This window comes from Rhinoraja longicauda, chromosome 17 (assembly GCF_053455715.1).
Source record: "Rhinoraja longicauda isolate Sanriku21f chromosome 17, sRhiLon1.1, whole genome shotgun sequence".
In the NCBI taxonomy this organism is placed as follows: domain Eukaryota; kingdom Metazoa; phylum Chordata; class Chondrichthyes; order Rajiformes; family Arhynchobatidae; genus Rhinoraja; species Rhinoraja longicauda.
Genome location: NC_135969.1, coordinates 44,112,319 through 44,133,636, shown reverse-complemented (window position 1 = coordinate 44,133,636; position 21,318 = coordinate 44,112,319). Strand labels below are relative to the sequence as shown.

The following is a 21,318-nucleotide window of genomic DNA, read 5'->3' as shown; positions in this document are numbered from 1 at the left end:
AGATGATCAGCCATGATCACATTGAATGGAGGTGCTGGCTCGAAGGGTCAAATGGCTCCTCCTCCACCTATTTTCTATATGACAATAAAACACTCTTGACTCTTGCCAAAATGTTGGAGTAACTCACTGTAGAGTAAATGTTGGAGTAACTGACGACAAAGCAGCCAGAAGGGGGTCTTGGCCCGAAACGTCACCCATTCCTCCTCTCCAGAGATGCTGCCCGTCCCGCTGAGTTACTCCAGCTTTTTGTGTCTATCTTCATCAGACTGTACATAATTACAATCGACCCATCCCACATTGTACAGATACTGGATAAAGGAATAATGTTGAGTGCAAGATAAAGTCCAGTGAAGTCCAATCAAAGATAGTCCGAGGGTCTCCAATGACATATTGTAGCTCAGGACCGCTCTCTAGTTGATCATAGGTGGTCTCCTGTGTTTTGGTCATAACACAATAGAATGGATATAGGTCTTAACTGATTGGATCAGAATTAGGTCATTCAGCCCATCAAGTCTACTCTGCCATTCAATCATGGCAGATCTATCTCTCCCTCCTAACCCCATTCGCCTGCCTTCTCCCCATAAGCCCTGACAACCGCACAGGGTGTACTTGCACTGGAGGGTGTGCCGACGAGATTCACCAGTTTTTCAACCCAAATTGTGCACAGTAAGTCAATAAAGCAAAGTGGCACAAAGATTTCAGACACAAAATGCTGGAGTAACTCAGCAGGACAGGCACCATCTCTGGAGAGAAGGAATGGGTGCAGTTTCGGGTTGAGACCCTTCTTCAGATTGAAGAACGGCGAGGACCCGAAACGTCACCCGTTCCTTCTCTCCAGAAATGTTGCCTGTCCCGCTGAGTTACTCCAATGTTTTGTGTCTATCTTCAATTTAAAGCATCGGCAGTTATTTTCGGCACTAAGAATTTCTACATACCAACTCTATACCTCTTGATTTGTATTCCAATACTTCATTTTCACAGGGACCACATTATTATTATGGGTTGCCTTTCAATGATTTGTAATATGTATCTTTTAGACTTTGCTCCTCTTGTCAATTTAGCCTTAATTCACCAGATAACTTTAGGTTTGACAATTTTAGTGCACCAGAAATGTCTGAGAAATTGACATTTTCCATTGCAACATTGCTCTGCCTATCAGGGCTGTGTAGTCGATACCCAAAACACCCGACTCCTTGATTTCTTGTGTATCCAACTCCGACTTCAGCAGCACCAGAATTGCTCCGACTCCACTGCCCTGCTGCCTATGATCAGTTGTGTACAGGTGCATAGGAAAATGGAACAGTGACACCGCGCCAGAGACCCGGGTTCGATCCTGACTACAGGTGCTGTCTGTATAGAGTTTGTACGTTCTCCCCATCACCGCGTGGGTTCTCTCCAGTTTCCCCCCCACACTCCAAAGACTGGCCGATTGGTAGGTTAATTGACTTATGTAAATTGTCTAGTGTGTCGGATAGTGTCTGGTGTGTTGGTGCTTCCACACAGTATCTCAAAAGTCTAAAGAGTGGCACCTGAGACAGGTTGGGCTGACTGCTCACAGAACCTTCACCACTTTCTGGGCAATGCAAGCATTTGACAAGATGGTAAAAGACATAACCATCAAATGACAAATCTTGAACCCTCTGGTTAATCCCTTGAATATGTATGGCCATTGCAAATAGTAGGAAGCCAATGAGACAATTGGTACAGTTTTGAAAAAACATGACTTTAAAAGATTTTATTTAGCATTTGTCAATGTAATGACAAGTTTAAGATCTTGGTCTCTCCTTCTTGCCCTTGTACAGAGCCAACAAAGACACGTTGGCAACTTTAACCACCTTGAAGCGGACGCCAGGAATATCACCGACGGCATGTCCCTTACGGCCAAAGCCAGCAACCAGGACCTCATCGTTTTCCTAGAGGACACAATTAAACAGTTACAATAGTAAGCAATTACAAACTTGAAAACATGCAATGCACAAGGAAGGAAGAATTAATTATTGTAAAACAAAGCCTGGAGTATGATGAAGTGTCCCAACCCAAACATCACCTATCATGTCCTCCACAGAAGGTAGACACAAAATGCTGGTGCAACTCAGCGGGTCAGGCAGCATCTCTGGAGAGAAGGAATGGGCAACGTTTCAGGTCGAGACCCTTCTTCAGACTGATCTGCTAAATGTCCTCCATAGATGCTATTTGACACACTAAGTTCCTCCAGCACTTTGTTTTACTCAAGACTCCAGCATCTCCAATTCCATGTCTCCAATTAACTATCAGAATTGCTCTGCATGTTAATGCCACACAGCAACAACGGGTCATGAAGCAAGCACAAAACTTTTAGACTCCAGATCCACCTTCCTTCCCATTATATCTGTGTCTCATATCTGGCATTCCACAAACTATTGCCTGTTTCCACATAGATCAGCAGTTGGATATTTGGGCAGTGTATTCTGCAGGGCCATCATCTATATAAATTATAAATGAAGATTTATTAAACAATTCTTCTGTACACAAATGGCACGAGGGAGAAGTGGCTCCTTGTGAAAGACCTCTGAGGTAAAAAATCCCTTTTCACATTCTTCAGTTCAGTTGAGTTTATTGTCACGTGTACCAAGGTACAGTGAAAAGCTTTTGTTGTGTGCTAACCAGTTAGCAGAAAGACAATGCATGATCTATCGTGGGTAATATCAGTGCCAAGTCTGGCATTGACTATCCATTTTTAGCTGTTCAATGTGTTCATGGCATTTGAACAGAAATATTATTGTGAAGATCTTCAAATATCTGCAAATAGGGAGTGGCAGGATTTTATCCCAGTGACGATGAAAACTCAATTGAGACAGCTAATTATGAGCAGTGAAATTTCAAACTATTTTGAAGGCAGTATCCATTATTTATCTTGCAGGTTTTCGGATTGGAATAAAAAAATAACAAAAATGTAAAAACAGAAATGTTTTACCAAATCTATTTTTGTATACCCAGAAAACTACAAAAGGCAAAATACACCATAGTTGATTACCATAGTTGATTAACACCAAACAAAATGATATCAAATGACCACATTTTCCATGAGTAGAATTTAATTCAGTACAGAGCAAGTATAGTCAACATAACTGCTTACCTCTATGAAATTCAAGCAGCCATCATTTGGAACAAAGGCTGTGATTTTCTTGCCATTCTTAATGAGCTGCACTCGGACGCACTTTCGGATCGCAGAATTGGGCTGCTTAGCCTCAACGCCACTGAAAGAGAACAAAGACTTATTTGAAAAACGTATACGTTTAACTCTTCTTCATTCTTTGCCCTCTCCAAAAGATAAGTATGCTTTGAAACATAGCAACTTAGAGATTGGCCAAGAGGTTTTCAGTGGGTTTTACTGTGTAATAAGGTAAACACAAAATACTGGAGTAACTCAGCGGGTCAGGCAGCATCTCAGGAGAGAGGGAATGGGTGACGTTTCGGGTCGAGACCCTTCTTCAGACTGATATTTTCCAAACAAGAAATATATTTTCCAAACAAGAGATTAGTTTAAAAAAAAACAATTCCTTGTGAGAAAAGAAGAAAGACTAGTACTGGAATGCTCCAGGGAACGACCGCTGTAACAGGTCCTCTGTTTATAAATACTTACACTTTTTCCAAGACTATTCCTTTGGCATGGGAAGCACCGCCGAATGGGTTGGCCTTCAAAGCTGTCCCCAAATGGGCCTTCTTGTACTGCTTGTCGTGCCATTTCTGATCACGACGGAGATTACGCAGCTTTCTTGCTGTACGGAGACCACGGCACTTACCTAAACACAAGCATTACAATCATATGTGAATTAATATAGCAGCGTTTCTTACAGTACGAGGAAAGCAAGCGGTAATCAGACAAGGGATTGGCTTCTAACACTGAAGCCAGCCCAGTTGTTGATTTCCATGCTGAAGGACAGGGTGAAGGCAGCTTTTGTCAGAGTGCTGGAGTAACTCAGTGGGTCAGGCAGCATCTCTGGAGGGAATGGATAATCATTTCAGGTTGGAGCCATTCTTCAGCCATGGGTGCTCACAAGGACCCCAGCTCACCAGTGAGACTACACATGGAAACTGTGTACAACACCCAGCTGTAGGGAGATGTCATTAAGCTGGAAAGGGAGCAGAATTGACCATTGAAACAGTGAATTTCTGTTCCAATGCACGGTGCCTCAGTTTATCAGGCCAGGGACTGCTTCTGCTTTCAAACATTTTTCCCCAATTTGCTCTACTGCTTTCAATGAAACCTCCACCCCACTTCCCTGCTCTTTTGGGGGTGTGGGTGGAAACCGGTGCACCCGGAGAAAGCCCACACGGTCACTGGGAGAAGGACTGGAGTGCTATGTGCAGTTTTCGTCTCCAAATTTGAGGAAGGATATTCTTGCTATTGAGGGCGTGCAGCGTAGGTTTACTAGGTTAATTCCCGGAAAGGCGGGACTGTCATATGTTGAAAGACTGGAGCGACTAGGCTTGTATACACTGGAATTTAGACGGATGAGAGGAGATCTTATCGAAACGTATAAGATTATTAAGGGGTTGGACACGTTAGAGGCAGGAAACATGTTACCAATGTTGGGGGAGTCCAGAACAAGGGGCCACAGTTTAAGAATAAGGGGTAGGCCATTTAGAACTGAGATGAGGAGAAACTTTTTCAGTCAGAGAGTTGTGAATCTGTGGAATTCTCTGCCTCAGAAGGCAGTGGAGGCCAATTCTCTGAATGCATTCAAGAGAGAGCTAGATAGAGCTCTTAAGGATAGCGGAGTCAGGGGGGTATGGGGAGAAGGCAGGAACGGGGTACTGATTGAGAATGATCAGCCATGATCACATTGAATGGAGGTGTTGGCTCGAAGGGCCGAATGGCCTCCTCCTGCACCTATTGACAAGCAGCACCCGAGGTCAGGATCCAACCCAGACAGATGGAGACACACCGAGAACTGGAGTAACTCAGCCGGTCGGGCAGCATCTGTGGATGAGATGGAACGGGTTCCTCCACGTGGAGCGGTGTGTGTGAACCGGCCGGGCCCGAGGCCTGGGGCTCGCGTACTGGGCCGGCCGGGCTGGCGGACCGAGGCCTCACCCGCGGCGGCCGCTCCTCCTCCTCCCCCCCCCCCCCCCCCCCCTTTATCCATCTCGCACCCCGCGTCTCCCCCAGTGTTGAGTGTGAGTGCCCGTGCAAGTGTGAGCCCGTGAGCGTGTGTGTGCCCGTGAGTGTGAGCGCGCCCCTCACCCATGTTCCTCCCCCGGTGTCGGCGCCGAAAGACCGCGCTCCGCCCGCGCCGCGTCACCTACCCGCCGCAAGGACCCCGCCTGCCCGCCCCGCGCGCCTGCCCCGCCACACCCCACCCTCTACCCCCCACACAACACCCCACACCCCAAATAAAATCTCCCCCCGCGAACCCCACCATTTTGTGTTAAAAACGTTTAAAGGACCCCCACCAGGTCCCGCCTCCCGCCGCGGCTGATTGGTTGCGGGGCCGGAACCCCCGGCGCTGGTTGGTCGAGGCGGGTGTCCGTCAGCGGGGCCCGGGCTGAGGGTGAGCACCCGCAATGGCGCCCCCCCCCCCACAGTGAGTACCCCCTCACCCCCCCACAGCGAGTACCCTCCGTCACCCCCCCACAGTGAGTACCCCCTCACCCCCCCACAGCGAGTACCCTCCGTCACCCCCCCACAGAGAGTACCCCCATCATCACCCCCCCACAGCGAGTACCCTCCGTCACCCCCCCACAGAGAGTACCCCCATCATCACCCCCCCACAGTGAGTACCCCCTACCCCCCATCGTCACCCCCCCCCATCATCACCCCCCCACAGTGAGTACCCCCATCATCACCCCCCCCACAGTGAGTACCCCCCCATCATCACCCCCCTCACAGTGAGTACCCCCCTCACAGTGAGTACCCCCCTCACCATCACCCCCTCACAGTCAGTAACCCCCCACCATCACCCCCCCTCACAGTGAGTACCCCTTCCACCATCACCCCCTCACATTGAGTACCCCCCCCATCATCACCCCCTCACAGTGAGTACCCCCCTCACCCCATCATCACCCCCCCTCACAGTGAGTAACCCCCCCACCATCACCCCTTCACATTGAGTACCCCCCCATCATCACCCCCTCAGTGACTACCCCCCTCACCCCCATCATCACCCCCCCTCACAGTGAGTACTCCCCCACCATCACCCCCTCACAGTGAGTACCCCCCATCACCACCCCCCTCACAGTGAGTACCCCCCCACCATCACCCCCCCTCAGTGAGTACACCCCAACCCCCCCTCACAGTGAGTACCCCCACCCCCCTCACAGTGAGTACCCCCCCACCCCACCTCACAGTGAGTACCCCCCACCCCCACTCACAGTGAGTACCCCCCCTCACAGTGAGTACCCCCCATCACCCCCCCTCACAGTGAGTACCCTCCCTCACCCCACATCACCCCGTCACATCATCACCCCCCCCCAACAGTGAGTATCCCCTCACAGTGAATACCCCCCTCCCCATCATCATCCCCTCACCATCCCCCTCACAGTGAGTACTCTCCCATTCATCATCATCATCACCCCCCTCATCATCCGCCCCCTCCCCCCATATCATCATCATCAGGCGCACACCAACACCCACTGCCCCTCATACAATACGATATGATAAAACTTTATTCATCCCCGGAGGCATATTGGTCTGCCGACAGTCACAACACACAACAAGATACACGGAAAACTTGAAATTAAAAGGGAAAACAAAAAGAAAAAGACAAGCGACTGTTGGCTGGCTGCCGTGTGCACAGCGCCTTCACCGGAACAAATGAACAAACAAACAAAAGCAGACTTATCCCCTGGGCAGAGGATTCTAAACTAGAGTCTCCCTTCCCCCCCCCCCCCCCCACACCGGGTTCCCCTTTGTTCTCCCACCATCCCCCCATGCCGGGTCCCCGTTGTTCTTCACAGAGGTCCCCCCCTCACACTCATCGACCGCGAGGTCCCACCACCACCAAGGCACCTACCCACTGCCGGCGGCAGCATTGTTTGCTCCACGGCGCGGTGAGTACACCTCTCATCAGCTCATAAAGGCCATGGCAACAGAATTGGGTCCATTCACCATATTTCCTACGTTTCTAATGAGGCCATTCGGCCCATCGAGTCCATTCAATCATGGCCCTTCTAATTATTTCAACTTTCTCGTGTACTTTGTTGTGTGTGGTGATTTTAATTTCCCTCCGGGGATGAATATCGTATCGTCCACTCTGCCATTCAATCATGGCTGAAAGAATGGGTCGACTGGGCTTGTATTCACTGGAATTTAGAAGGATGGGAGGGGATCTTATAGAAACATATAAAACTCTTAAGGGATTGGACAACCTAGATGCAGGAAAAATGTTCCCCATATTGGGGGAGTCCAGAACCAGGGGTCACACAGTTTAAGAATAAGGGATCGGCCATTTAGGACTGAGATGAGGAAAAACCTTTTCACCCAGAGAGTTGTGAATCTCTGGAATTCTCTGCCACAGAAGGCAGTGGAGGCCAATTCACTGGATGTTTTCAAGAGAGAGTTGGATAGAGCTCTTAGGGCTAACAGAATCAAGGGATATGGGGAGAAAGCAGGAACGGGGTACTGCGTTCAGAGTGGGCATGCTATTCCTTTAATCTTGTATTTGGAGATGCCGAACCCTGGCAATGTTACACTCTGCCAGCTCCTGCCTTGATTCCTTCCACTTTCCACTTTGATGCAAAAGTAAGCTTCACTCACCACTTGCTGTGTAAAAGAACAAATCTGCCCCACACATCTCTTTTAAACTTTGCCCCTCTCGCCTTAAAGCTATGCCCTCAAGACTTTGACATTTCCCTCCTGGAAAAAAAAGGTTCTGACTGTCTACCCTATCGATGCATCTCATAATTGTCCTGACTTGTAGCAGTAAACCTCCCTTCAACCTCCAGAGAAATCAATCCAATCTCTCCTTGGAGCTAATACCCTCTAAACCCGGCAGCATTAAATGTCCTCTCATCTGCTGTAAACTTCAAACATGTGGGAGTACAGCTTGTAAATAAGTTGCTGACATGACAACAATGTAAATTGGGGTTTGAGACTTTACGGGCTTGATTTCCTCGTTTTTTGATGAGAATTATTCCTGCAAAGTGTGTATTTAAGAATGCATAAATCCTGATTGCTTGTGATTGCGTGGTTATTAATTGATCTATTTTTTGTTATTATACACCTGGATGTCTGCCGTTTACAGACCTGTTACGCTGCTGTGCTGTCAGTGAGGATGTCATTGTTCCATTTTTGGTACATATGACATTGGACAGGAGCACGATAGGACAGGTTTAGAGGGATTGGTTCACATCTGTGGAGTTATTTAAGTTCCTTGGAACCACCATCTCCAGGGACCTTAAATGGGGGGGCCACCAACGACTCCACGAGGTACAGTGTAAAGCTTTTTGTTGTGTGCCTTCCAGTTACCCCAGCACTCTGTGTCTTTTTGTTGTTGTTGGTTATACCAGCATCTGCAGTTCCTGGTGTCCTTTAACACAGTTCACCTCAAGAGTTAAAGCTCGCAGGCTTTATTCTCACAGATAAACTCTCTGATAGTTGAACTCTCTCTCTCTGTCCCTCTCTCCCTCCCTCCCCCTCCCTCTCTCTCCTCCCCTCTCTCCCTCCCCCCCTCTCTTCCCCCTCTCTCTCTCCCCCCTCTCCTCCCCCTCTCTCTTTCTCTTTCCCCCCTCCCCCCCTCTCTCCCCATCCCTCCCCCTCCCCTCTCCACTCTCCCTCCTCCCCTCTCTCTCTCTCCCTCCCTCCTTCCTCCTCCCTCCTTCCTCCTCACTCCCTCCCTCCCACAGGTCCAAGTTCCTCAGTTAAACTCGCCAGCAGAGGGACAGAGTCAGCCCCGGCCCCGGCCCCGGCTACACGGCGTTACCTCGCTGCCCGGCAACCGCTGTGTCCGTCCCGGGGGGAGAGTGAAGCCCGGGCGGGGGGAGGGAGAGGCCGAGTCCATGCCCGTCCTGCTGGGCCGCGCCCTCCGCCTACTGCAGCGCCTGGCCACGGGCCCAGCTCTAGGCCGCGGCTCGTCTCTCGGCCCAGCCTCAGCACCAGGCCCACACTCCGCACCAGGCCCAGGCTCAAGCGCAGGCCCAGCCTCAGCACCAGGCCTAGGTTTAGGCTCAAGCCCAGCTCACGGTTCAGCTTCAAGCTCAGCTCCAGGCCCAGGCTCAGCCTCCGGCCTACCTCCAGGCTCAGGCTCAGCCTCAGGCCTACCTCCAGGCTCACGTCTAGCCCCAGGCTCTTATCCGATGCCAGGCTCGGCCATGCAGACGGCCGTGGTCCGCTGTGTCCCGAGTGAGACCAAGATGACCATCGCGCTGGAGGTGTGCGGGTCACAGCGGCGGCTGGAGCGGGAGCAGAGCGAGTGCCTGCGGGCCTCACTGGCTCGCATCGCACACCACCTGCTCAAGGCCCAGACCGGGTCACGCAGAGGCAAGAAGGCCCCAGGGCCGGCCCTGGACTCGGCCCGGACCCAGGGCCAGACCAGGGCTCAGTCCCAGGGGCAAGCCCCAGACCAGGCCCAGGGGCAGGCCCCAGACCAGGCCCAGGGGCAGGCCCCAGACCAGGCCCAGGGGCAGGCCCCAGACCAGGCCCAGGGGCAGGCCCCAGACCAGGCCCAGGGGCAAGCCCCAGACCAGGCCCAGGGGCAGGCCCCAGACCAGGCCCAGGGGCAAGCCCCAGACCAGGCCCAGGGGCAAGCCCCAGACCAGGCCCAGGGGCAGGCCCCAGACCAGGCCCCGGCCCCGGAGGTCAGCCTGTACGTGGGTGAGCAGGCCGTGCCGGGCCACACGAGTAACGAGGAGGCCTGGCAGGAGGGCGCGGTGCTGCAGGTGGGCTCGGCCCGTTACCGGGTGCAGCGGAACCCGCCCGGGTTGACGCTGCTGGCACTGCCCGCCTCCATCCTGGCCGGCTTCCCCGTCTGCCCCCGGCTACAGGTGGAGTTCGGGCAGGCGGCCGACTGCCGCTTCGAGTGGCTGCGGGAGGCCGAGGACGGACACTGGGAGCCTGTGGCCGACGGCAGGGTGTTCACCCCTCCGCCCGACCTGGTGGGCCGCAGGCTGAAGCTGCGCTGCCGCCCGGGAGATGGCAGCAGGTTGGGGCCGGAGACCGAGGCCTTGAGCTCGGGCCCCGTGCAGCTAGGCCCCGAGGCCTGCACCTGCGACGACCGCCATTCCTTCACCCAGCAGGCTGCGGCCGGCCCTGTGCTCCGGGTGGTCTCCTACAATATCCTGGCCGATATCTACGTCCAGACCGAGCTGTCCAAGACCACCCTGTACCCCTACTGCCCACCCCATGCCCTGCACGCCCATTACAGGGAGAACCTGGTCAAGAAGGAGGTGCTGGGCTACCAGGCCGACCTGCTGTGCCTGCAGGAGGTGGACAAGACCCTCTTCAGCCACAGCCTGCAGCCTGCACTGGATGCCTTCGGCTACCAGGGCCTGTTCCGCGTCAAGGAGAAGCAGCACGAAGGCCTGGCCACCTTCTACAGAGCCTCCCGATTCCAGCTGCTGTCTCAGCACGATGTGACCCTGGGCCAGGCTCTGGCCTCCGATCCTCTACACACAAACCTCCTCCAGGAGGTTGCTGCCAACCCCAGCGTCCAGGAACAGGTGCTGCAAAAATCAACCGCCCTGCAGGTACCAACTATATGTGGAAATGAGGCACTGCAGATGCTGGTTTATACCAAAGTTGGACACAAAGTGCTGGAGTAACCCAGCGGGTCAGGCAGCATCTGTGGAGAACATGGATAGGTGACGTTTCAGAGTGCTGGAGTAACCCAGCGGGTCAGGCAGCATCTGTGCAGGACATGGATAGGTGACGTTTCAGAGTGCTGGAGTAACTCAGCGGGTCAGGCAGCATCTCTGGAGGAAAAGCAGAAGAAGGGTCCCGACCTGAAACGTTACCTGTCCATGTTCTCCAGAGATGCCACCTTACCCCTTGAGTTACTCCAGCATTTTTTTGTCTGTTTTTCTTAGTTCCTTATGTGTTAAATATCATACTTCATACAATGTCTTACTTCCTTTTGCTTTAGGCCACTGTTTCAACCAGCAGGCAGGTGGGACTAGTGTAGATGGGGCATCTTGGTCGGCATAGGTGGGTAATTTAGTTTATTGTCAAATGTACCGGGGTTCAATGAAAATCTTTTTCATTGTTTGCTATCCTGTCAGCGGAAGACTATACATGATTACAATCAAGCCGTCCACAGTGTTCAGATACAGGATAAAGGGAATAACCTTTAGTGCAAGGTAAAGTCTGCTTAAAGATCGTCCGAGGGTCTCTTATGAGATAGATGGTAAGTCAGGACCGCTTTCTAATTGGTGATCGGATGGTTCAGTCACCTGATAACAGCTGGGAAGAAACTGTCCCTGAATCTGAGTGTGTGCGTGCGCGTTTTCACACTTCTGCACCTCTTGCCTGATGGGAGAGGGGAGAAGAGGGAGTGACCGGGTCCTTGATTGTGCTGCTGACCTTGCTGAGGCAGCGTGAAGTGTAGATGGAGTAAAGCTGAAGGGCCTGTTACTGTGTTGTACGATTCTCTGGCATCATTTTTTAAACCTGTGTTTCACCCTTTGACTACTTCTATATGTTTAGAACCTCATTCCCTTTGTCTCCCCTTCTCTGCAACTTAAAACATGCATGTTTTCTCACTTTCTCAGTCCAATAAGGGTTATTGATTTGAAATATTAACTGTTTTTCTATTATTACATTTAAGTATGGGTTTTTATTTGTTTAGGTTTGTGTGCTTCAGTCCCTTGGAGATCCATCAAGAAAAGTGTGCGTTGCTAATACTCATCTTTACTGGCACCCAAAAGGTAAACTTTACATTTAGTGTTATTGTAATGGCAACTTTCCAACTTTTCCAGTGACTTCTTTTCCAATTGCCATTACTACACCGGGAGTGGGAGTGATCTTACGCAGACCCAACAGAACAGATCTTCCAGTCGTTTTTTCCAGTTTAATTAGTTGTTTATTGAAGTAGTTGTACAAACAAGGAGATGAACATACCAGGCTGTACTTATTTCGCATACAAGTCGTAGCTGGCTGCTCTGTCCCTGGTCTGGTCTCAGGTCTGTCCAGTTCTGGTAAGAACTGTATGCTCTCCCAGTCCCTTATGCCCATATATATACACCACCCTGTCCATCTAACGACCGCTCCCAAGTGTCCAAAATAAAACGGCACGATATATCTAGACAAAATAATATAATATGCCAACAGTAGCTAGCCTAAACATACGTGGCTCCTACAGTTATAGTGTTAGCATCATTTCTTTTGCCCATCCACTTATTTTAATAATGTATCGCACTTTTCTATTATAAAAATAATGTACTTGACTAATTAGGAGTGCTGGAGGGTGTTGCAGGACAGAGAGAGAGACGCGTGGTTCCTAAAAGTGGCAAGTTCAGTTCAGTTTATTGTCACGGATACCCACGTACAATGAAAAGCTTTTGTTGCGTGCTATCCAGTCAGCAGAAAGACAATGTGTGGGAAGGAACTGCAGATGCTGGTTTAAACCGAAAATAGACACAACATGCTGGAGTAACTCAGCGGGACAGGCAGCATCTGGAGAGAAGGAAGACAATACTTGATTACAATCGAGTCATTTACAGTGTACAGATACATGATAAGGGAATAACGTTTAGTGCAAGGTAAAGCCAGCAGAGTCCGATCAAGGATAGTGCGAGGGTCACCAGTGAGGTGGATAGTAGTTCAGCACTGCTCTGTGGCTGTGGCAGGATGGTTTAGTTGCCTGATAAGGCAGGCAGTGTGGTGAAGAAGGCATTTTGCGTGCTTGCTCTCACTGGGACTGAGTAAGAAGGTTGGGAGATTATGGTGCAGCTGTACAAGTGTTCAGTGAGACCACACTTGGGAGTTCTGTGCAGTTCTGCTCACCCAGTTAGAGGGTGGATGTCATTAAGTCGGAAAGGATGCAGCAAGGATTTCCCAGGTTGGTACCTGGCCTTGTGGGCTTGAGCCACAGGGAGAGAGAGGCTGCATCGGCCCGCAGGGCAGGAGGCTGAGGAGTAACCTTATTGAAGTGTACAAGATCATCAAGGGCATGCATGAAGGGAATGTTCACTGGATTTTTCAAAGGGTAGAGCATTCTAAAACTGGATGGCAGGTACGAGGTTTAATGGGGACTTCAGGGGCAGCTTTTTCACACAGAGGGTAGTCCATATCTGGAAAGAGCTGCCAGAGGAAGCTATAGAAGAGGATATAGTTATGATTTTTAAAAACATTTGAGCAGATGATGTGATATGAGCTTTATTGTCATTTGGTACCGAGATACCGAACGAAATTAGATTTCCAACAGTCACAGAACACAACAAAAAAGAAAAAAACACAAGATACACGACCCCAACACAAACATCCATCACAGTGACTCCAAACACCCCCTCACTGTGATGGAAGGCAACAAAACTTCCACTCTCTTCCTCCACGCCCACGGACAGACAGCTCGACCCCTACCGAGGCGACCGACCCGCACAGCCCCTGCAAGGGGATGGAAGTCCCCGCGGCCGAGCCATACCGGGCGATGGAAGTCCCCGCGGCCGAGCCATACCGGGCGATGGAAGGCCCCGCGGCCGAGCCGCGCCGGGCGATGTTAGGTCCCGCGGCCAAGCCGCACCGGGCGCTGCTATGTCCCGCGGCCGAGCCACGCCGGCGATGTTAAGTCCAGCGGCCGAGCCGCGCCGCGCCGGGCGATGGAAGTTCCCGCGGCCGAGCCACGTCCCGAGGAAGAGAGCTAAAAAAAGAAAGGTTTCCCCCACCCCACCCCACCCCACCCCCCACACATACACAGCCAAAAACAAAAACAAAAACCATCCCAACACCAACACACAAACAAAAAAGGAAAAAAGACAAACAGACTGCCAGCGAACCGCAGCCGTTAGGTTGTATGTTCAGGAAAGGTTCCTGATTGCTGCTAGCTTGGATGGGCATTGACAAGGTGGACCGAGGGGCCTGTTTCTGTGCTGAACAGCTGTGTGTCTCGATATTGAATTGTGACAAACTTAAATTGCAATGAATAAAAGATAAAATGTATTGCCTTCATGAGTGATCTTAGTACTTTGATATAACTTCAGTTATTTAAACATTGTAATGCTGGTGTGATAAATAGACTGTTTGGTGCAGCAGGTAGAAATGTTGCCTCACAGCGCCTGAGACCCAGGTTCGATCCTGGCCTCGAGTGTTCTCTGTGTGGAGTTTGCATGCTCTCCCTGTGACCACGCGGGTTTCCTCCCACATTCCAAATCTATGTGGGTTTGTAAGTTAATTGTCCCTCTGTAAATTGCCCCTAGTGTGCAGGGAGTGGATGCAAAAGTAGGATAACATAGAACTGGTGTGAACGGGTGATCAACAGTTGACATGGACCCCGTGGGCCGAAGGGCCTGTTTCTGTGCTGTATCTCTAAACTACGCAAATGTTATTTGATATTCACAATTCTTAGGGCATTTTCATAGTTAGAGGTGTCGATTAGTGGTGCAATTTGTAAGAGGACAGAATCAGTTGATCACACATCTGTGCTTTGCAGATTAGAATCCATTATCAGTCATAACTGACAACATTTCCAACATTGTTTGTTGACCAAACTATGAGTTTAGTTTAGTTTAGACATACAGCGTGGAAACAGGTGCTTCGGCCCACCAAGTCTGCAGCGACCTGCGATCCCCGCATAACACTATCCTACACACACTGGGGACAATTTACAATTTTACCAAAGCCAATTAACCTACAAACCTGGTGTGTGGGAGGAAACCGAAGATCTCAGAGAAAAACCCACGTAGGTCAGAGAAAAACCCATGTAGGGGTTAAAACTCATGTAGGTCAAACTGCAGACAGCACCCGTAGTCAGGATCAAACTCGGGTCTCTGGGACTGTAGAGCAGCAACTCTATCGCTGCGCCACCGTGCAGTTTGTCCATGTCTGATTTCTTGCACATTGTTTTCCCAGGAGGCCACATTCGACTTATTCAGATAGCAATAGCATTTCGTCACCTTCAACAGATCACTTCCGAGCTGCATCCAAACACACCGATCATCTTTTGCGGTGACTTTAACAGCTCCCCGTCCTCGGGCTTGTTCGACTTTGTTACCAAAGGAAGCATTTCGCCCGATCACCAAGACTGGACTTCAAACGGCCAGGAGGAGCAGTGCAGAATCTCCCTCACTCACCCCTTCAAACTGGGAAGTGCCTGTGGGGAGCCCGCGTACACAAACTACGTGGGGGATTTCCAAGGATGTTTGGACTACGTTTTCATGGACGTAGATGCGCTGGAGGTTACTCGGGTCATTCCCTTCCCACCTCACGAGGAGATCACCCGGCACTTGGCCCTGCCCAGCGTCTCCCATCCATCAGATCACATTGCACTGGTCTGTGATCTGGCCTGGAAGTGATCAATGTCCTGCGGCCTGCTGACCCCACTGCACTGGTCTGTGATCTGGCCTGGAAGTGATCAATGCCCTGCGGCCTGCTGATCCCACTGCTGCTGCAAGTTTACAAAGGTTATAAATGCACATGGTGAACAAGTGTATCAGCGTACAGACACGCACGTCTCAGCATCTTCACACAGATGGGCAAAAACAGGAGTCAACGGAATGCATGAGAATAATAAGTTAAGAAGCAAAATTGGATAATCATATATCATATATATACAGCCGGAAACAGGCCCTTTCAGCCCTCCAAGTCCGTGCCGCCCAGCGATCCCCGCACATTAACACTATCCTACACCCACTAGGGACAATTTTTACATTTACCCAGCCAATTAACCTACATACCTGTACGTCTTTGGAGTGTGGGAGGAAACCGAAGATCTCGGAGAAAACCCACGCAGGACACGGGGAGAACGTACAAACTCCTTACAGTGCAGCACCCGTAGTCAGGATCGAACCTGAGTCTCCGGCGCTGCATTCGCTGTAAAGCAGCAACTCTACCGCTGCGCTACCGTGCCGCCCCGGGGGTGAGTAGGTGGGGGGGTGAGTAGGTGGGTGGGGAGGGGGGTGAGTAGGTGGGTGTGGGGGGTGTGTAGGTGGGGGGGTGAGTAGGTGGGGGGGTGTGTAGGTGGGGGGGTGTGTAGGTGGGGGTGGGGGAGTTAGTGGGTGGGTGGGGGGGATGTGTAGGTGGGGGGGTGTGTAGGTGGGTGGGGGGGTGAGTAGGTGGGTGTGGGGGGGTGAGTGGGTGGGTGTGGGGGGGTGAGTGGGTGGGTGTGGGGGGGGGTTAGTGGGTGGGTGTGGGGAGGTTAGTGGGGGGGTGTGTAGGTGTGGGGGGGTTAGTGGGTGGGTGAGGGGGTGGGTGGGTTTGAGTGCAGCACAGCAGGGTGGGGGGGGGGTAGGGGGGTCTCATAATGATAATTAATTACACCTGACAGGAGCAAAACACAAAGTTGGAGGCACTCAGTGGGTCGGGCAACAAGTGCGGAATGGCTCCAGGTCACGAACATTCCTCAGATTGATCAGTCTGACGAAGGGTCCCAACCTGAACCATTGCCTAGTCCATTCCCTTCACAGATGCTCTCCTGCATCCAACACATCTAACTAAATGCACCGATCAGCCAAAACATTATGACCACCTGCCTAATATGCTGCTGGTCCACCGTGTGCCGCCAAAACAGCGCCGACCCATTGAGGCATGGACTCTACAAGACCCCTGAAGGTGTCCTGTGGTATCTGGCACCAAAACATTAGCAGCAGATCCTTCAAGTCCTGTAAGTTGCGAGTTGGAGCCGCTGTGGATCGGACTTGTCCAGCACATCCCACAGATGCTCAATCGGATTGAGATCTGGAGGCCAGGGCAACACTGTGAACACTTCATCATGTTCCTCAAACTATTCCCGAACAATGTGTGCAGTGTGGCAGGGCGCATTGTCCTGCTGAAAGAGGCCACTGCCATCAGGGAATACCATTGCCATGAAGGGGTGTACCTGGTCTGCAACGATGTTTAGATGGGTGGCACGTGTCAAATTGACATCCACATGAATGGCTGGACCCAGGGTTTCCCAGCAGAACATTGCCCAGAGCATCACATTCCCTCCACCGGCTTGTCGTCTTCCCAGTCGGTTCGGACCACACGGGATAGCCTTCGTTGCCCTCGCGCATCGATGAGCCTTGGGCCCCCAACACCCTGTCACCAGTTTGTGGTTTGTCCCTCCTCGGACCACTGTCGGTAGGTACTCACCACTGCTGACCGGGAGCACCCCACAAGCCTTGCCGTTTCAGAGATGCTCTGACCCAATCGTCTTGCCAGAACAATTTGGCCCTTGTCAAAGTCGCTCAGGTCTTTACTCCTGCCCATTTCTCCTGCATCCAACACATCAACTTCAAGAACTGACTGTTCACTTGCTGCCTAATATATCCCACCCCTTGACAGGTGCCATTGTAACAAGATGATCAATGTTATTCACTTCTGTCAGTGGTCATAATGTTTTGGCTGATCGGAGTAATGCACTGGTCAAAAACCCACCAGTGTCTGCCAAATGCAAAATATGTAGTCCGCATTGTGTTCAACATTAGATCTCAACTGTAAACACAGATGTGTAAACAAATGGAAACGGCTGATCTGAGATTTCAAATGTCTAAGTGAAATTGTACCTTAATCAATGCACATTCCTAACTTTACATTTTGGAACATTCAACAAGCATAAACAATGAATGGATGAATTAATAAAACTGGTTGGAGCATGACTGTTCATTGTGAGTAAATTAATCTGTGTTGTTGGGAGTGGGCTAATTCTCAAAATCAGCTATTTGAGCAAATTCAAACAAACTCACTTTATATGTATTATTAATATTTCAAATACTGCCAGATAATCCTGGACCTTAGCACGAAGATGAAAAGTTGCCTGTGTTGAATATCATTTTCGGGAAAATATTTTTGTGGTGGTACATGTCATCTTGGATGGATTACAGAAAATTACAAACGACTTTGTCTTCTACCCAATTAGTGCGAGATGCAAACAGAAGTAAAGACCAGTTGGTTTTGAGAAGACTTTTTTTTCATCGCATTGTATGGCATGTAGCATTTATTTTTCATGAAAGCATTGGCCATTGAAAGGCTCCTGCCATATCCATTACACTCTGCAAGCCTCTTTCTCTTCTCCCTTGATGTTTACAGTCAGGCAACATGGAAACAGGCCTTTCAGCCCAACTTGCCCACACCGACCAAAAAGCCCTATACACACTATTCCCACCTGCCAGCATTTAGCTCGTATCCCTCTAAACCTTTCCCACCCAAGTACCTGTCCAAATTAATAGTACCCACCTCAACTACCTCTTCTGCTAGCTCATTCCATATACTCACCACACTGAACAAGTTGACCCTCGGGTTCCTTTCTTACCGTAAACCTATGTACCCTAGTTCTTGATTCCCCAACTCTGGGTAAAAGACTCTGTGCATTCCCCCTATCTACTCCGCATGTGATTTTATCCAAAATGCTGGAGTAACTCAGTGGGTCAGGCAGCATCTCGGGAGAGAAGGAATGGGTGATGTTTCAGGTCGAGACCCTTCTTCAGACAGTCACCCATTCCTTCTCTCCTGAGATGCTGCCTGACCCGCTGAGTTACTCCAGCATTGTGTGTCAACCTTCGATTTTAACCAGCATCTGCAGTTTTTTTCCTACACAGCTCATGATGTCACATACAAATTAAAGCCAAGTAATTTTCAAAAAGTAGGGCAGCAGGACTAGACATTGAGATATAAAACTTTTATATTGTCAGCTTTGGCTTCTTGGTGGTTTTTCTAAGTGTTAGTTCTTTATGTTTTCATTGTAAACGCCTGTGTAGATGTGGTGCAAATTTGCCAGTCACGATTTCATTGAGTGATACTATCGCAACATGACCACATAGACTTAAAGCTATGACTCAAATTATCTTTTGCTGTTTTGTCCAGAAATAAAATCAAATTATATACCTTTTTATAAAATGCCTATAAAACAGCTATTAATTACACCTGGGGCAATCAGTGCCCCCCAAATTTAAATTGCACAAAATTAATATCGGAACCAATTAAATTGACAATTGTATAAACTTTTATTTGATCAGATTCATGTCAATGCATTAACACAGACACCTTTCATTATCCAGTTTCATTAAGACATGTCAGCCCCGAAGAAATAACCCGTCATACTGAATAACACCGAACACTGATATCAAAAGCAACACTTCAAGAAGTTACAACTTGCAATACAATTGAGCCCTAAGTAGATAGAAATGCCAACATGAGACCAAGCATGTGTAAGAATTTGTTATATAAAAGTACTGATATTTACACTGCAATAGGACCCGCAGCCCTGACGCTCGTTTTCAGGCAGAAAGAAAGAATCGTAAAGTTTGCAGCATTAAATATGAGAGAATGTGGATGAACGTGGTCTACTGAAACTGGCCAGTGCCAAAAACATGCACTGTTTTAAACATGTCATCTTGCATTAAACTAGCCAGCATCGTAAAGATTATTGTTGAAAGACCTCTGAAGTTGTTATAACACTATGCAACTGGGTTGCTCTGGCTATTATGGGAGAACCAAGGGAAGTGTACAATGACAAACGAATGTCTACGCAATCAATGAATTCTCCAGTACGAAAATATGTTTTCCCCAATTCTACAATGAGCATCCACCATTTTGCTCAAATCTATGCCGCGGCTACACCCAGCGTTATTAAAGTGGAGAGTAACAGGCAACCATTGTCACAGAATGGAATGGTATCAAAGCAAAGTGTTCTGGAATGATCTGATGCATTGCAAAGCTCAAACAAAAAGGGTAAAGTCAAAATGTTAAAATAATTATTCATTGGGTACAAATGTATTTGATGTTAAATTCTTAAGCTATTACAGAAGTTATGGTCTACCAGTAGCTTCAATTGGGAGATAGATTGGAAGAAATGTACTTTTACCACAATGAGATAACTTAATTATCTGTTCAAACTTCCAACTTACGAACAACCTACCACAAATGTTGGCAACAATTAAGAGTTCAAAAATCAAGTTGTGCTATTCCCAAAAAATGCTCCGGAGACCACAATATTTAAGAGTTGTAAACTAGTCGATAGCATAGGGCAAAGTTACCGATCGTGTCCTATTACATAAAACGGAGTCACCAGGTTGAAGGCGGGCGGTGCCAGGTCTAGGATTTGGTCAGTTTATCTGACAGCCAGTCAAGGCCTTCATACAGACCGGTTCCGTCTGACGCGCAGGTAGCCTGAACGTACCACTGTCCAAAAACAAAACCGCGTTAGACAAAATATCACATCAACGTATCTAGCAAATTTAGTACAGAAACAGTACAGAAAATAAGAATTGCTCATGATAGAAATTAAGTAAATGGTATTTGATTGAAGGATGTTTTCCTAGATGTTACAGATTAAACTTGACAAATGTGTGGAGTTTGTGCGTTGTCGCTGTGACCCCATGGGCTTCACCCCAAAAATGCAAGTTTGTAGGTTAATTAGCCTCTGCAAAATTGCCCCTTATCTGTAGGGAGTGGATGGGAAAGTGGGATAACATAGAACTAGTGTGAGCGGGTGTTCAATGAATAGTGTGGACTCAGTGGGCTGAAGGGGTGAATTCAAGTAGATTGCCGCTGAATGAGCCAGGGCAGCGATCAGGAGCTAGTGTCTATGAGCTAGGCATCACCGAGTCCGCACCGACCAGCGATCCATGCACACCAAACACTCGACACATACTAGGGACAATTTACATTTATACCAAAGCCAATTAAAAGAATGGAAAGAATGATGCGCGCGATATACAGCTCGCTATAATTTATAAACTAAAATATTGGCCAGGTATCTCTGGAAGGGAACATAGCCCTTAACTCCTTTTTTGTCTCCTTTCATCCCCTCGTCTTTTTTTCTATAGCCTTCGACCACCCATCTCCCAACCCACCCTCCTTCCCCTCACCTGGATCCAACTATCACTTGCCAGGCTTTGTCACGCCCCCCATCCTTCTCATAGTCAGTTAGTGATACAGCATGGAAACAGGTACTTCGGCCCAACTCGCCCACACCGGCCAATAAGTCCCAGCTACACTAGTCCCACTTGCCTGTGTTTGGTCCATATCCCTCCAGGCCTGTCCTATCCATGTACCTGTCCAACTGTTTCTTAAATGTTGAGATAGTCCCAGCCTCAACTACCTCCTCTGGCAGCTTGATCCATACACCCACCACCCTCTGTGTGGAAAAAGTCACCCCTCAGATTCCTTCACCTTAAACCCATGTCCCCATGTCCTCTATTCACCTACTCTGGGCAAGGACTGTGCATTCTGTTCCAGCTTTCACTCCCTCACTGCAATCAGTCTGAAGA

General features: G+C 49.5%; 3 protein-coding genes across 4 annotated transcripts in view; 1 reads left to right on the top strand and 2 right to left on the bottom strand.

The window, feature by feature from the left end:
- Nucleotides 1–1,707: 1,707 nt before the first annotated feature.
- Nucleotides 1,708–5,301, bottom strand: rps23 (ribosomal protein S23). The gene is made up of 4 exons (XM_078413911.1): nucleotides 5,228–5,301; nucleotides 3,623–3,782; nucleotides 3,116–3,236; nucleotides 1,708–1,913 (listed from the first exon to the last, which is right to left on the bottom strand). Exons 1-4 carry the CDS (start codon nucleotides 5,229–5,231, stop codon nucleotides 1,767–1,769), a joined length of 432 nt encoding a protein of 143 aa, XP_078270037.1. The 5' UTR covers nucleotides 5,232–5,301; the 3' UTR covers nucleotides 1,708–1,766.
- A 1,589-nt stretch (nucleotides 5,302–6,890) lies between these two features.
- Nucleotides 6,891–21,318, top strand: part of pde12 (phosphodiesterase 12) — an 18,263-nt gene continuing 3,835 nt past the window's right edge. Inside the window, exons 1-4 of one of the 2 annotated variants that reach the window (XR_013548399.1) lie at nucleotides 6,891–7,032; nucleotides 8,827–10,665; nucleotides 11,763–11,841; nucleotides 14,981–15,986. Coding sequence is in view for 1 of the 2 variants with exons in the window: in XM_078414599.1 (XP_078270725.1) it covers nucleotides 6,913–7,032; nucleotides 8,827–10,665; nucleotides 11,763–11,841; nucleotides 14,981–15,423 (2,481 nt within the window). In the remaining variant the exon portion in view is untranslated. Of the gene's footprint in view, nucleotides 7,033–8,826; nucleotides 10,666–11,762; nucleotides 11,842–14,980; nucleotides 16,008–21,318 lie in introns of those variants that run through there. The other variant, XM_078414599.1, reaches the window with a different exon arrangement.
- LOC144601962 (ADP-ribosylation factor 4-like) overlaps nucleotides 19,027–21,318 on the bottom strand; it is a 22,738-nt gene continuing 20,446 nt past the window's right edge. The window contains exon 6 of the mRNA XM_078414604.1: nucleotides 19,027–20,227. Within this exon, the coding sequence (XP_078270730.1) occupies nucleotides 20,141–20,227 (87 nt within the window). The 3' untranslated portion in view covers nucleotides 19,027–20,140. The remainder of the gene's footprint in view (nucleotides 20,228–21,318) is intronic.